Source organism: Emys orbicularis, chromosome 16 (genome assembly GCF_028017835.1).
Source record: "Emys orbicularis isolate rEmyOrb1 chromosome 16, rEmyOrb1.hap1, whole genome shotgun sequence".
Taxonomy (NCBI): Eukaryota; Metazoa; Chordata; order Testudines; family Emydidae; genus Emys; species Emys orbicularis.
The window spans coordinates 14,506,220-14,522,675 of NC_088698.1; the positions used below are offsets into that span (position 1 = coordinate 14,506,220).

General features: G+C 47.3%; 2 gene segments (V, D, J or C); both read left to right on the forward strand.

Annotated features, from left to right (window-relative positions):
- The first annotated feature begins 2,340 nt into the window (after positions 1-2,340).
- On the forward strand, positions 2,341-6,999 carry LOC135890562 (immunoglobulin lambda constant 1-like). The segment is given in 3 exon segments: positions 2,341-2,480; positions 3,641-3,693; positions 6,677-6,999. Coding segments are annotated over 3 exon segments (516 nt in total).
- A 3,038-nt stretch (positions 7,000-10,037) lies between these two features.
- On the forward strand, positions 10,038-14,484 carry LOC135890563 (immunoglobulin lambda constant 1-like). The segment is given in 3 exon segments: positions 10,038-10,153; positions 11,233-11,285; positions 13,788-14,484. Coding segments are annotated over 3 exon segments (492 nt in total).
- Positions 14,485-16,456: the final 1,972 nt, after the last annotated feature.

Sequence of the window (16,456 nt, forward strand, 5' to 3'; positions counted from 1 at the left end):
CAATAGACCAGCAGGGCTAGGCTGGGTCAATGCTCAGCTGGGTCACTAGCCCTGCAGAGAGCAGTCTGCTCTGTGAGTTAGTATTGAGTCAACCTCTGCCCGCGCATGGGGCAGATTCCGGCTCCCTGCTTCTCCCTGAGCATTAGTCATTCTTCAACAAGCCTCATTGGAGTCAATGAACAGCTCAGCACTCAGGGGAATAAGTGTCCAAATCTGGCCCATAGTGGGAGGGGCACCACACTGCTGCAGGCTGGTCCCTGGGATAGGCTGCAAACAGAGCTCCTAGTTACTTCTGGTCAGTAGAGACACAAACCCCTCTTTGGAAAAGTGGCCTTTAATATCCTGCCAACACCAACCTGGGTGACAACTCTCTACCCACCCAACCTGCCCTTTCAGCACATTCAGCTGTACAGGGAAATTTGCCTGAAATAAACCAGTGCTGCTGGCCACTGTGTGATAGGTCCTGGTGTTTCAACCGCAGGTGAAGGCAGAGACCCTCATGTCCAGTTTGACCAGCTGTGTAAGTGTGTAAAGTGCTTTGGGAGCCTTCAGATTCAAGATATTATATTTGAAAAGCATCATTATTTAGAACTAAATCAGAACATTCCTGATGATCTGGATTCTCTGGGTGCACAACACTGGGGCCCTTAGTAAGTCGTGTGTGTTGCACAGTTTGGGCCTTGATGGGCCGGAGCAGACAGTTTGTGTCCCATTAAAACCCATAAATGGTGCTGGGGGTCCATGGATGAGTTTCATGTTGCATGTGAGACTGGATACTCTGAGGGGCACCCTGGAGTCTGTCCCACCCTTCCCAGACAGCAGCATGCACCGTGTGTACAGCTGGGAACAGGCCTCATGGAGAGCGTTTATCATGCACTTCCGCCTCCTCCAGAAACGAATAAGGGGGAAGGGGAGCTGAGGGGGACTGCACTATGGATGAGTTTTAAAGAATGATGGTTTCTTAAATAAGTATTTTTTACATCCCCACCATCCCAACACCCTCACACACACATCTGTACTCGGGGGAGGAGGGGTGGTTAAGATTTCCAGATGATGATTTCTGGAGCACCAAGAGCGTGCAGAGCACGGGGGACAATGGCTCTCAGAAGTTTTCAAGCCCTTACACTGCAAGAAGGAGAGTGAAAGGATCAGAGAAAAAGAGAGAGAGAGCGAGCATGTGCCATAAAGAGTTGGCTGCCAGAACCTATTGGTGTGCGCTGACTTTTAACACTATTTCATTGACAAAAAGGCTCTGGAAAGAGATGAACTTCCTTTGCTTAATGTTTATTAATTGGGCCTGTTCCCTTGCACAGGTGAACTGCAATAGACTGACGAATGGACTGAAAAATTGCATGAAGTATTTAGGGTATTTTCAAAAGTGATTCACTCCATTAAAAGTCTAAGTTCAACTGAAAGTCAATAGGATTTAGGAGCCTAAGGAACAGATTTAAAAGGCATTGAAATGAATGGGCGTTTGGCAGACAGGTGCTTCTCAAAATCCCACGAGGCGCCTACCTGTATATTTAGATGCTTAAACACCATTAACACTCCAGGCCTAAGTGCTTAAGTCACTTCTGACAATGGGACTTGGACACTTTTGCTAGCGGCTCAGGCCTGCCCTCCACTTCCCAGGGAATTCTCGCAGGGACTGAGCCCGAACCACTGAAGTCACACGAGCTTCCCCACCATCTTCAGTAGGTGCCGGATCACGTGTTAAACACAGCACATGATCCTTGGCTTCAGCTATGGCCCAATAATGAGGAAATGGGGCTGGTACCATTCACTCCCCTGGCCGTGCTGAGCTGACACACACCAGGCACTAAAGGGAGTTTGTATTTACAGTCAGAGGGAGGGTCCAGTGCCCTGGTTTAATTCAGAAGAAACCAGCTGAGCATGGACACAGCTCACAGCCTAGATGTTTACTGGCCCTGCCCTTGGTGAGAGGGGCACCTCACGCCCACACTCTGCTGGGCAGCAGGCCCCAGAGCTGCTCTCCTAAGGTGAGGGGCAGGGAATAGCCCAGCAATGGTGTGAGTCTCATGGCAGCTTTGTCCAGGGAAGCAGCGCAGGGATTTACTGCTGAGAACAGCTGGGAAATACAGAGCAAATGGCTGTCGTTGGTGGCACTGAGTTAATTTCCCTTCAGGAAAGTGCTGATCTCTGCTGCATACTGGACATTGATCCCAACATTGCCTTGTATTGGTACTAACAGGGCTTGGAGCATTTTCCAGCATATGCCAGATGCAGAATCTTGGCTTCTAGAGAGACTGACCAGAACGCCTGCATCCGATCCATGGTTGGGGTCCCAGCAGAGGATGGTGGTGATCGGTTTCATGGACCATGGATCTCGAGCACTATTTATTTGTTTCTCGGACACGTCCGGTGTGGAGACTTTACCAGCCAAATGCGAGACAGAACATCATGATGCAGCTTTTTCAGAGCGACCCCTCACCCACGGACTATCTGGAGATCCTGATCAGGTAAGGCAGAACCGCATGTCATGGGATGTGGTAGCTTCTCACTGACAGGTGCAGGGAAGGCTGCACTATCCGGATGAGAGATGAGGAAAGCACGTGGTGTTTTTTTCCTATCCACACACATGCAGTCCCAGCATGGCAGATCTGTTTCTTTGCTGATACTTGTTGGTGTGACACTAGGATAGTGTTTATACTATGTCTGTAGAGATGCCAGCGCTCCCAGGGATGTAGGCTACAGACACGTGCTTTGGAAACAGGGGTATCGCCCACATGAAAAACACGATTGGATACATTAAATACTGGCAGCAAATGGGCCTAATTCTTCTCTGATATAATTCCCACAAGTCACTATAATTGCACCAGGGTTGAACATGGCTCAGCGTGTTCACTATCAGCATCCCAAAGAAATCTGCCAGCCCTTCCCTCCTGGGGACCTCTGAGGGCCAGCTGGCAGTGGAAGGACCAACAGCTTAGCAGCCCCAATTCAACACTCTCTGTGTCCCCTCCTCCACCCATAATTGTGCTAGATGGAGCTCCATGGGGCGCCATCCACAGCAGCACACACAGGCATGCTGGAGGTACCTGCAGATCCACAGACCGTGGGTGTGTTGGGGGAGCACAGGGACAGTGGAACCCAGTGCAGTAGCAGCTGCTTAGCACACAGGCCGTTTACTTCTATCTAGGCAGGTTTATGACCTGTATCACTGTCATACCTGTGCATCTCACAGCCATAAAGGAATTTATCCTTACAGCACCCCTGTGAAATAGGGAAGTACTATCCCCATTTTACAGATGGGGAATTGAGGCACAGAGATTATGTGGCTTGCCCAAGGGCACAAAGAAAGTCTGTGGCAGAACCAGGACTTGAACCCATCTTCTGACTCCTACTCCAGTGCCTTAAGTACAAGACCATCTTCTGTTCTCTTACGTGGGCTGCGTGCTGGGACCAGGATTTGGCCCCATGTGAGCTCTCCCAAGGAATACTCCATTGCTTCACCTCCCAATGGATCTTCATTTAAATCAACTGTACTATGAGCTTCTCCAGAAAGGATGAACCTTCGCCCTCAAGGAGATCCAGCAGTTGTTGTCCCACGTCTATTTTCCCCACACGTGCAGTGGTGGTGACCTCTCCCTGCCATTGAACCTGACTGGTTTTTGTACAGCCATGTGTCACTGTGGTTTGTCTTCGGTGGAGGAACCCAGCTGACCGTCCTTGGTAAGTCACTGAATTACTCATCTGCTTTCCTTCTCAATGCCAATCCTGTCGTGTTTCCATGTTTTTTTCCTCCTTTTCTCTCTTACTGCCAGGGTTGGGTCTCCTCTCCCTTTATGCAGAGACCTTCACACGGTGTTAAGAACAATGTTTAATCTGTGGATAGTCAGAACAGGGTGTAGATGTCCCATGCTGGATTTTTCTTATCTTTTCCCAATGAACAGGTTTCTGAATTTGCCCATGAAACCTACCCAGATTCTCTTGTCAGGTCCCAATTTTTAAATAACTGGTGTTAGCATCTTAAAAGAAAATATTTTCTACCTTGTTTTTTGTTTTAATGGACTCGACATTTCTTAGTTATTCGCACTGGGTTTTTCCCAATATGCGAAAGAAACCAAGGGCCAGATTCTCAGCCAGGTAGAACAACAACATAGTCCCTTTGTTTTCAATAGATCTCCACCAAAACTCACCCAAACCTCCTTAACATAGACGTACAACCCTTGAAATCTAATGTGAGATAAAAATAATTTGTCCTTTGTGATTTGAAATCTGATCTTCCGGAGTAGTTTGAAGACTATTCATTTTGGGAAGAGTTAGTCACAAAATGGGGTTTCAATTTCTGGAAAATTCCTACAAAAATGAAAAATGTTATTTTTGTCTAAATTCTCAGCAGAAAATTGACTTTTTGGCCAAAAAAAAAAAAAAAATTCACCCAATAATTACTGAAAACAGAAAGAAAAAACCCCAGATATTTGCAGAAACCTTTTGGTACTGAGTTTTTGCATTTCCAACAAGAAATTTTTCGTTATCAGACACTTCCTCCAAAAAATTCCAATGAGATGAAAAGCCAGTTTTTCCACTGACAAGAGATTTGATGGGTAATTTTTCACCAGCCCTACTTGTAGAATTGCTAATTTAGAGCGAGTTATGAGATCAGTGTAATTTTAAAAATATAAGAACAGATCTTCATGTGGTGTAAATCAATGTAGCCTCCTTGGCAGTAATGGAACTACACTGATTTACCCTTACACCGAGTGAGTATAATTTCACTGACTGACTTACTCCTAACCCGGAGGATCGGTTCCATTGTACATCGGATGACTGTAGCTACCGTGGATTTCAGTTTGGAAATACCACTCAAACCTGATTTTCTACAGGTGCTGAGGGACACCCAACACCTATGAAATATGGAGAGTTACAGATAAAGGGGGTGGGGTTGGAGCAGACTGCAGTGGGAGAGGGCTTGAAAGAGGCTGCACTAATTGCCTCTCTCAAGCCTGGAGCACACTAACGAGGTTGCTGGCCAGTCTGGAAGGGCTGAACGGCTTCCTGGAAGCTGCACTCTCCGGCTGCCAACTTCTGAGCTCAATGATCAGGATGCTGGCTAGGCCAGCAACTTCTGTTAGAGTAAAACCTTGAGGAGCAGCTAGATCTCGGCTCGCCAGGGCTCAGTAAATCAGGGCTGACTGTGCTAGCTCAGACAACATTGTCGCTTTGACCTGTGTAAAGCATGAAATAACTACAGCCCAGACTGCACTGGGCCTACTCGTGCTGAGCAGCACCTTACTTTTCAAACAGGCCCACTGACATCAGTGGGACCGACCGCTTGTGGAGTAAAGTGCTACTTGGAACAAGGAAGAGCTTCTCAGTTTGGCCCCAGTTAGAAGGCAGGTGCCTTTTACTAGGGGGTTAAAAATTTCCCAAACTTTTGCATCCATTCCTAAGCCAGTAGGTCCTTTACTGTCTCCATATCTCCATGCAGTAACATAGCACAACATCATACGTGGGTGCAGGGGACTCTACTCTGTACCCACCGTGAAATCAACCAATACTGTGATATTTTGCAATATCCTTGTTGCTCATTTGGACCCTGATCCAACAAAGCACTTAGACAAATACTGGCTTGGGTCCTTTGGCTGGGATTGGTCCTATTTAGGAGTCTGTACATTTCTGAAAACATTTCAGCAACAAGCCAGCTTGGTAATGAGGCTGTTCAGCAGCCAGCATCTCACAGGATGAGTTAAGGAGGTTATTTCCTATTGACGTCTTATTCAAAAGTGTTGTCCCTGGGTAGAAAGGCCTGCAGAATGTGGCAGACAATAATTGCTTAACGGGTTTATTGATCTAACTTGCAGAATTTAAGATATAGACTTTATTCCTACCATAGGATGGTTAAAAAAAGTCTCTTTTGGAACTCCATAGAATTTTATGGTACTTTATATAAAACACTCTTAAACGTGTCTAGTTCTATGTCCCATTCTTTAGATCATGTTGGTTGCTTTGTAATTACATTTTATAGGATTATTTCATAAGGAAAAATGTGGGTTACCCCGGATTCCTCTCTGAGCACTGAAGTGGCTTCCAATGCCCTAATCACACACATTAAACTCTAAGTAAAGCTTAGACCTTAAGAAATATCCTTAAACTAATAAGTACAACATGGTCCAAAATCCTTAGAAAACTGCTTTTAGATTTCTAAAATGAAGTATAATGCAGAATCAGCTGCATCATTTCTTTGTGACTGGTTCTTGGTAGAAGTCCAATGCATACAGATTGCAATGCAATTCTCTACTCACTTTCACACCGATTGATTTTTTTCCATTAGTGCCAACACTGTATCCCTTGCAGGCCCCAAGTTATTTGAAGTCAGTAGGAGATATCTGTGCAGGAGGAATATGGGATCAAGCCTTCAGGGATTAAAGTGACAAAAAGGATGAGTAAAGTGATATTATTCCCTTTTACAGGTTACTAACTAGGCCAGGTTGACTAAGGATGTCAGTGGCAGAGCTAGGATTGGACCCCAAATGTCCTGATTCCCGGTCCTGAGCCTTAACCAGAAGAACACCTTACATCTCAGATAATTACCCTGCCCTGGCACTTGTGAGAGGTTGGATTTGTTACACTGCAGAGATCTGGAATTTCTTACATTCTGCACTGGCAGTCTCTGGATTTGGGTTTTCTAACACTGAATCTCCTTGTCTTGTAGGTCAGCCAAAGGCATCTCCTACCGTGCACCTCTTCCCTCCATCCTCAGAAGAGATAAAAACAAAGAGCAAAGCCACACTGGTGTGTCTGCTGGGCAGCTTTTACCCAGGGTCAGTCCAAGTGACCTGGCAAGCTGATGGCCAGCAGATCTCCACTGGAGTGGAGACGACCAAACCCTCCAAACAGAGTGACAACAAGTACATGGCCAGCAGTTACCTGTCACTGGATGCATCAAAGTGGAAGACCCATGAGACCTACACCTGTCAGGTGACACACGATGGGAAGAACTTCGAGAAGTCACTGAAGAGCTCAGAGTGTTCTTAATAGGGGGCTCAGCTGGTTCCCATGTAAGTCTTTAGGGGGTTCCCCAAGGGAGCCAGGATCTGCCTGTAGCATTCCCATAATGCTGATTTCCAGCAAATGTGCTTCCTGTTTTAGGTGGGGGATTTTATCAATCCATACAACACCTGTCTTTATTCCCACGTCCCCACTGCTCTCACCCCCCTGCATTCCCTGGAAATGTCCTTCCTGCTTTAGTCTCTGATGCAGCCTTGTTATGTTATTAATAAAATCAGAAAAAATTTACTATCGCTGTGACTGTGAAGAGTTTAACTTCTTTGTCCCTTTTACACCTCATGTATTAATTGCAATATTCACCTTCTCTTCCAATAAAATCAATTTCCCTTTTATCAGCTAATACGGTTTTCTTTTTAGTCTGGGTCAATGCTCAGCTGGGTCACTAGCCCTGCAGAGAGCAGCCTGCTCTGTGAGTTAGTACTGAGTCAACCTCTGCCCGTGAATGGGGCAGATTCCGGTACCTTCTTCTCCCTGAGCATTAGTCACTCTTCAAGTAGCCTCATTGGAGTCAATGGGCTATTGGCTGAACAGCTCAACACTCAGGGGTGTAAGTGGCCAAATCTGGCCCATAGAGGCAGGGGCACTACACTGCTGCAGGCTGGTCCCTGGGATAGGCTGTAACCAGAGCTCCTGGCTACGTCTGGTCAGTAGAGACCCAAACCCCGCTTTGGACGAGTGGCATTTGATATCCTGCAAACACCAACTTAGGTGACAGCTCTCTACACACCCAACCGGTCCTCCCAGCAGGTTTAGCTGTACATGGAAATCTGCCTGAATTAAACTAGTGCTGCTGGCCACTATGTGACACCTACTTTGTTTCAGCCAGAGGTGAAGTCAAGGACATTTATTTCCAGTTTGACCAGCTGTGTAAATGGTTAAAGTACTTTGGGAGCCTTCAGATTCAAGATGCTTTTCAAGTGAAAGCAGAACATTACTGGTAATCCGGATTCTCTGGTATCATTCAGGCCTGTGTTACTTCACAATCTGGGCCTTGACAGGGCAGAGCAGATAGTCTGTGTCCCATTAAAAACCTGTCCGTTGTGCTGGGGGATCAGTAGCATGTGAGACTGGATACCCTGAGGGGCCCTCTGGAGTTTGCCCCACCCTTCCCAGACAGCAGCATGCACCGTGTGTACAGCTGGGAATTCACCTCATGCAGAGTGTTTATCATGGAGCCCTGAGCAGTGCTGGGCCAGCCAGACAAAGGAGACCCATGAACACTGGTTCTCCTACAGTCATGGGGCCAGGGAGGTAAAGGGATACATTTGTACCACAGATGCCACGTATATGTCGGATCGCACCGTGCTACTGCCACTCACAATATGGGTTACACGGGTGGGTGAATGGATGGATGGACGGAAGGATGGATGGATGGCCAGTCATGCACTGCCACCTCCTACAGAAGGAAATAAGGGGAAAGGGGAGCAGAGGAAGGCTGAACTATGGAGAAGTTTTAAACAATGAGGGTTTTATTAAGCTTCACACAAAGTATTTTTAACATCTCCAGACCTACTGTCCAGCCATCCCAGCACACTCACAGGACTGTACTTTTGGGGGCTAAGATTTCCAGATGATGATTTGTGGAGCACCAAGCATGGGCAGAGCACAGAGGGGACAATGGCTCTCAGAAGTTTTCAGGAGCTTACAATGCTAGGATGAGAGTGAAGGGATCAGAGAGAGAGAGAAAAGGGGGGGGAAGTGAGCATGTGCCATAAAGAGTTGGCTGCCAGAACCTATTGGTGTGCACTGACTTTTAACACTATTTCATTGACAAAAAGGCTCTGGAAAGAGATGAACTTCCTTTGCTCACTGTTTATTAATTGGGCCTGTTCCCTTGCACATGTGAACTGCAATAGACTGACGAATGGACTGAAAAATTGCATGAAGTATTTAGGGTATTTTCAAAAGTGATTCACTCCATTAAAAGTCTAAGTTCAACTGAAAGTCAATAGGATTTAGGAGCCTAAGGAACAGATTTAAAAGGCATTGAAATGAATGGGCGTTTGGCAGACAGGTGCTTCTCAAAATCCCACCAGGCACCTACCTGTATATTTAGACGCTTAAACACCATTAACACTCCAGGCCTAAGTGCTTAAGTCACTTCTGACAATGGGACTTGGGCCCTTTTGCTAGCGGCTCAGGCCTGCCCTCCACTTCCCAGGGAATTCTCGCAGGGTCTGAGCCCGAACCACTGAAGTCACAGGAGCTTCTTCACCATCTTCAGTAGGTGCCGGATCACGTGTTAAACACAGCACATGATCCTTGGCTTCAACTATGGCCCATTAATGAGGAAATGGGGCTGGTACCATTCACTCCCCTGGCCGTGCTGAGCTGACACATACCAGGCGCTAAGGGGAGTTTGTATTTACAGTCAGAGGGAGGGTCCAGTGCCCTGGTTTAATTCAGAAGAAACCAGCTGAGCATGGACACAGCTCACAGCCTAGATGTTTACTGGCCCTGCCCTTGGTGAGAGGGGCACCTCACGCCCACACTCTGCTGGGCAGCAGGCCCCAGAGCTGCTCTCCTAAGGTGAGGGGCAGGGAATAGCCCAGCAATGGTGTGAGTCTCATGGCAGCTCTGTCCAGGGAAACAGCGCAGGGATTTACTGCTGAGAACAGCTGGGAAATACAGAGCAAATAGCTGTCGTTGGTGGCACTGCGTTAATTGCTGAAGGCAACTGGGGGCTCCCACAAGGAAAGTGCTGATCTCTGCTGCACATTGGACATGGGCTGAGCAGACATGCTCTCTGTTGATACCAGAATTGCGTTGTATTGGTACCAACAGGGTCTGGAGCATTTTCCAGCATATGCCAGCTGTACGATGGACATGGCTTTTACAAGCACCAAAGGTTCTGAGCATCTTGCTTGGCTCCTGGCTTCTAGTAATGCCTGCACCTGATCCACTGCTGGGGATCAGACAGAGCGTGGAGTGATCGGTTTAATGGCACATGGATCTTGAGTCATTCCTCTGACACGTCCAATGTGGAGACGTCACCAGCCCCCTGCATGGCTCAGCTGAGAGCGAACGCAGGACGTCATGACGCAGCTTCTTGCAGAAGGGCTGTGCCCAGTGACTCAGAGCAACCCCCTGGCCCCGTGGACGATCTGAAGATCCTGATCAGGTAAGTTAGGACAACGTGGGAGGGGATGTCTTAGCTTCTCACAGACAGGTGCAGAGAGGCTGCGCTATTCAGAGAGTAGACGAGGACAGCACGTGGTTTGGATCACATCCGATCCACCCGCATGCAGCCCCTGGCACGTCTGATCCGTCTCTTTGCTGACACTAATTGCTGGGTCACCGGAACATCCTCTACATTAATTATGTCTAGAAAGATGCTGGTGCTCCAGAGGTGTGGGGTCATGGCCACAAGCTTTCTAAGTATGGTTATCGTATCCATAACATACACCACTGAATCCATTCAATACTGACAGCTAATGCGCCACATTCATTCCCTGATGTAATTCCACTGAAGTGACTACAATGGCACCAGTGATGAATTTGGTCCAGTATTGGCCTGTCATGGTCAAATGGCAGTGGAAGGACCAACACACAGTCCAGTTGTGTACATGCCCTCCAGCACCCACAACCGTTCTCCACGGGCTCCAGCCACAGCCGCACAGACACACAGGCAGATCCACAGCCTGTGCGGGGGTTGGGGGAGCGCTGTAGTGGGGGAACCCAGCGCGGTAGCAGAGCACAGAGCTCCTTTGCTTCTCTCTCGGTACCTTTATGCCCTCAACCACTGTAGTGCCTGAGAATCTCTGAGACACGATAGAACTTATCCTTAGACCACCCTGTGAGGCAGGGAAGTGCTGCCCCCATTTTACAGATGGGGAACTGAAACACAGAGATGACATGACTTGCCCAAGGATACAAAGTCTGTGGCAGAGCCAGGACTTGAACCCCGTCTCGCCTGACTCCCACGCCGGTGCCTTAACTACAAGCCCATCGTGTGTTCTCTTATGTGGGCTGTGTGCGGGGACCAGGATTTGGCCTTATTGTGAGTTGTCCCAAGGAATACTCCATTGCTTCACTTCCCAGTAGATCTCCACTCCTCCGACTGTACAATGAGTTTCTCCAGAAAGGATAAACCTGCACTCCCATGGGGAGCCAGTGGAAATTGCCCCGCGCCTCTTTTTCCCCTCCTGGGCAGTGGTGGCAACCTCCCCCTGCCATAGACTGGGATAGGTTTTTGTACAGCTGTGTGTCACTGTGGTGGGTCTTCGGTGGAGGAACCCAGCTGACCGTCCTTGGTAAGTCACTGAATTACTCACAAACTTTCCTTCTCCTGGCTGTATTGTACGTTTTCCATGATTTTTTTCCTGATTTCTTTGTCTTCATGCTGGGCTCGGGACTCCTCTCACTTTATATATGGACCTTCACACAGTGTTGGGAATAACGTTTAGTCTCTCTGGATAGTCATTTTCCCAATGAAGAGAAGTTTGAATTTGCCCATGAAACCTATTGAGATTCTGCCACTGGGTCCCCAGTTACGATGACCTAGTGTTAGCCCCGTAAGGAAAAGATTGTCCCTCTTTTTCTTTTAAGGTATGAACTATTTCTCAGTAGCACCGGGTGTTAGTCAGTGTATGAAAGAAACCCAGGGCCAGCTTCTCAGGTGCTGCACACTGCCCTGGCTCCATTGTCCGCAATAGAGCTCCACCAAACCTCACCCCAGGCTCCTACAGACAGGTGTCCAATCCCAGGAAATCTAATGTTCTATTAAAGTCATTGGTCCCTGGTGATTTAAAATCTGATTTTTCAGGGGCCGTTAGAGGGAAATGCTTAGGATGAGAGCTGGGCAGAAAATACGGTTTTATGCTGTGAATAATTTTAGGAAAAGCAAAACAAAAAAAATCAGTTTTATCTCAAGGGGTCCAAAATCCCAAACAAGCATTTTCAGCTGAAAACTGAAAATTCTTCAGTTATTGACAGGTTTTGGCTTAAGATTTCCACTTTTTCCATCTGGGGATTTTCAACACACACAAAAACGAATTTTTCTGAGGAAAGCAGATACTTCCGACAAAAATTTTCATTCAATTGAAAACCAATTTTCCACTGATAACAGTTTTGATGGGTCATTTTCAACCAGCCCTATTTGTAGCATTGCTCAGTTAGAGCTAGACAAGAGACTGATGTAATTTTAAAAATAGACGGCAGCTCCTCATATAGTGTAAATCCATGTAGTCCATTGCTGGCACGGAAGCTACACTGATTTACACTTACCCTGAATGAGTCTAATTGCACTGACTGACTTACTCCTGACACTGAAGATCCGTTCCATTGTACCTTAGAGAAAATTGGAGTTCAGTTTGAAAATGCAACCCAACCCCACCCAAAATCTTTGAAATATGCAAGATCTTATTTAAAGAGAGTGGGGTTGGAGCAGCCTGCAGGGGAAGAGGGCTTTAAAGAGGTTGCACTAATTGTGTCCCTCAAGCGTGGAGCTCACTAACGAGGTTGCTGGCCAGTCTGAAAGGCTGGACCGCTTCCTAGAGGCTGGATTCTGTGTCTGCCAAGCTCAGTGATCAGGATGCTGGCTGGACCAGCCAGCTTCAGTTACAGAGCTTCTTGCAAGGGGACGTGATGGACCTGGCTTAGCCAGGGCTCAGTAAGTCAGGACTGACAGTATTAGCTCAAATACCATTGTTGGCTTCTTTGACCAATATAAAGTGTGAAATAATTAAGGCCCGGACTGCAGTAACCCTACTCATGCCAAATAGCACATTGCTTTTCATACAGTCCCACTAATGAAATGGGACAAACCACCTGTGGAGTAAGGTGCAATCTGGCACGAGGAAGGGCATCTCAATCTGGCCCCAGCAACAAGGCTGGTGCATAATTGTTACCAAGGATTTAAAATTTCCCTGAACTTTTGTGCCCTTCCTAAGCAGATAGTTACCCCAGATTCTTCTGTGCCCCTAGTGAAACAGCCCCCAAGATCTGAACAGACAAATTAAACTCTAAGCTTAGACCCTAAGAAATATCCCCAAAATAAAAAACAGAACGTAGTCCTAGGAAGATACTTATCTGCTGTTTTTAAATTTCTAAGATGGGCACAAGGCCAAATGACCTGCAGTTTTTCATTGTGAATGGCTCTCACCATCTCATTCGCAGATAGTCTGTTCTTGCGGAGGTAGAGAGAGAGAGTTTTCACCATGGAAATATCTTCTGAGTTAATTCAATGAGTAGCACCTTTCTCTGCACTAAATGGCACCGTTTGAGAAGGAAGGTGCTACTCAATGTGAGGAAGGGTATAAAAATCTAGCACTTAATGTTGAGGAATTCTGTGCAAACTGCCTAGGTTGCTAGCTATTTAGAAGTCGTATTTCCCTTTATCTGAGCAACAATGAATGAAAAGGTGAGCTTGGAAACAATACTGATAATACTTCGCACTTCTCCAGCATCTTCCACCAAGTGTCTCACAGCGCTTTAGTAATATGTAAAAACACATAAACCTTGAGAAAAAGCCTGCGTGCGGTGAGTTCAGTGATGTAAACCCCCTTTCATAGACAGAGAGGTAAGTGACTTCATCAGTTTCACAGAGGAAGCCTGTGGCGGAACTAGGAATGGACCCCAAGTGTCCAGATTCCCAGTCCTGTGCCTTAACCAGGAGAACATCTAAGATAATTATCCTGCCCCGGCGCTTGAGAGAGGTTGGATTTGTTACACTGCAGAGATCTGGAATGTCGAACGTTCTGCACTGGTAGTCTCTGGATATAGGTTTTCTAACATTGAATCTCCTTGTCTTGTAGGTCAGCCAAAGGCATCTCCCACCGTGCACCTCTTCCCTCCATCCTCAGAAGAGATAAAAACAAAGAGCAAAGCCACACTGGTGTGTCTGCTGGGCAGCTTTTACCCAGGGGCAGTCCAAGTGACCTGGAAAGCTGATGGCCAGCAGATCTCCACTGGAGTGGAGACGACCAAACCCTCCAAACAGAGTGACAACAAGTTCATGGCCAGCAGTTACCTGTCTCTGGATGCATCAAAGTGGAAGACCCATGAGACCTACACCTGCCAGGTGACACACGATGGGAAGAACTTCGAGAAGTCCCTGAAGAGCTCAGAGTGTTCTTAACCCTCTGACCCCCAGAGGGCTTGGCCGGTTCCCGTGTCAGTCTGTAGGGACCCTGGTTCCCCAAGGGAGCCAGGATCTGCCTGTAGCATTCCGATAATGCTGATTTCCAGCCAGTCTGCTTCCCGTTTTAGCGGGGATTTTACCAATCCATACGACACCTGTCTTTATTCCCATGTTCCCACTGCTCTCACCCCCCTGCATTCCCTGGAATTGTCCCTCCTGCTTTAGTCTCTGATGCAGCCTTGTTATGTTATTAATAAAATCAGAAAAAATTGACTATCGCTGTGACTGTGAAGAGTTTAACTTCTTCTGTCCCTTTTACATCTTGTGTATTAATTGCAATATTCACCTTCTCTTCCAATAAAATCAATTTCCCTTTTATCAGCTAATATGGTTTTCTTTTTAGTCTGGGTCAACGCTCAGGTGGGTCACTAGCCCTGCAGAGAGCAGCCTGCTCTGTGAGTTAGTACAGAGTCAACCTCTGCCCGCGCACGGGGTAGATTCCGGTACCTTCTCCCTGAGCATTAGTCACTCTTCAGGTAGCCTCATTGGAGTCAATGGGCTATTGGCTGAACAGCTCAACACTCAGGGGAATAAGTGGCCAAATCTGGCCCATAGAGGGAGGGGCACGACACTGCAGGCTGTTCCCTGGGATAGGCTGCAAACAGAGCTCCTGGCTACTTCTGGTCAGTAGAGACACAAACCCCTCTTTGGAAAAGTGGCCTTTAATATCCTGCCACCACCAACCTGGGCGACAGCTCTCTACCCACCCAACCTGCCCTTCCAGCATGTTCAGCTGTACAGGGAAATCTGCCTGAAATAAACCAGTGCTGCTGGCCACTGTGTGATAGGTCCTGTGTTTCAACCGCAGGTGAAGGCAGAGACCCTCATGTCCAGTTTGACCAGCTGTGTAAGTGTGTAAAGTGCTTTGGGAGCCTTCAGATTCAAGATATTACATTTGAAAAGCATCATTATTTAGAACTAAATCAGAACATTCCTGATGATCTGGATTCTCTGGGTGCACAACACTGGGGCCCTTAGTACATCTTGTGTGTTGCACAGTTTGGGCCTCGATGGGCCGGAGCAGACAGTTTGTGTCCCATTAAAACCCCAAAATGGTGCTGGGGGTCCGTGGATAAGTTTCATGTTGCATGTGAGACTGGATACTCTGAGGGGCACCCTGGAGTCTGTCCCACCCTTCCCAGACAGCAGCATGCACCGTGTGTACAGCTGGGAACTACGGACCCCTGAGCAGTGCTGGGCCAGCCAGCCAAAGGAGACCCATAAACACTGGTTCTCCTACAGCCATGGGCCCCGGAGGTAAAAGGATACATTTGTATCACCTATGCCAGATACTTGGTGGCAGCACAATGGGATCTGACACTCACAATATGAGTAACACAGATAGATGGATGGATGGCCAGCCATGCACTTCTACCTCCTCCAGAAATGAATAAGGGGGAAGGGGAGCTTAGGGGGACTGCACTAAGGATGAGTTTTAAAGAATGATGGTTTCTTAAATAAGTATTTTTAACATCCTCACACCTATTTGTCCCACCATCCCAACACCCTCTCACACACACACACACACACCCCTGTACTTTTGGGGGCTAAGAATTCCAGATGATGATTTGTGGAGCACCAAGCGTGTGCAGAGGACAGAGGGGACAATGGCTCTCAGAAGTTTTCAGGAACTTACAATGCAAGGATAAGTGTGAAGGGATCAGACAGAGCGTGTGTGTGTGTGTGTGTGTGTGTGTGTGTGTGTGTGTGTGTGTGTGTGTGTGTGTGTGTGTGTGTGTGTGTGTGTGTGTGTGTGTGTGAGTGAGTGAGTGAGTGAGTGACAGAGAGGGGGGGGGGAGCGAGCATGTGCCATAAAGGGTTGGCTGCCAGAACCTATTGCTGTGCACTGACTTACCACTATTTTGATTGACAAAAAGGCTCTGGAAAGAGATGAACTTCCTTTGCTCAATGTTTATTAATTGGGCCTGTTCCCTTGCACATGTGAACTGCAATAGACTGATGACTGGACTGAAAACCTGCATGAAGTATTTAGGATATTTTCAAAAGTGACTCACTCCATTGAGAGTCAAAGTTCAACTGAAAGTCAATAGGAATCAGGAGCCTAAGGACCAGATTTAAAAGGCATTGAAATGAATGGGCATTTGGCAGCTAGGTGCTTTTGAAAATCCTGCTAGGCACCTCCCTGTACATTTAGGTGTTTAAATACCTTTAACACTCTGGCCCCGAGTGCTTAGGTCTCTTCTGATGATGGGACTTGGACACTTTTGCTAGTGGCTCAGGCCTGCCCTCCACGACCCAGGGAATTCTCGCAGGGTCTGAGCC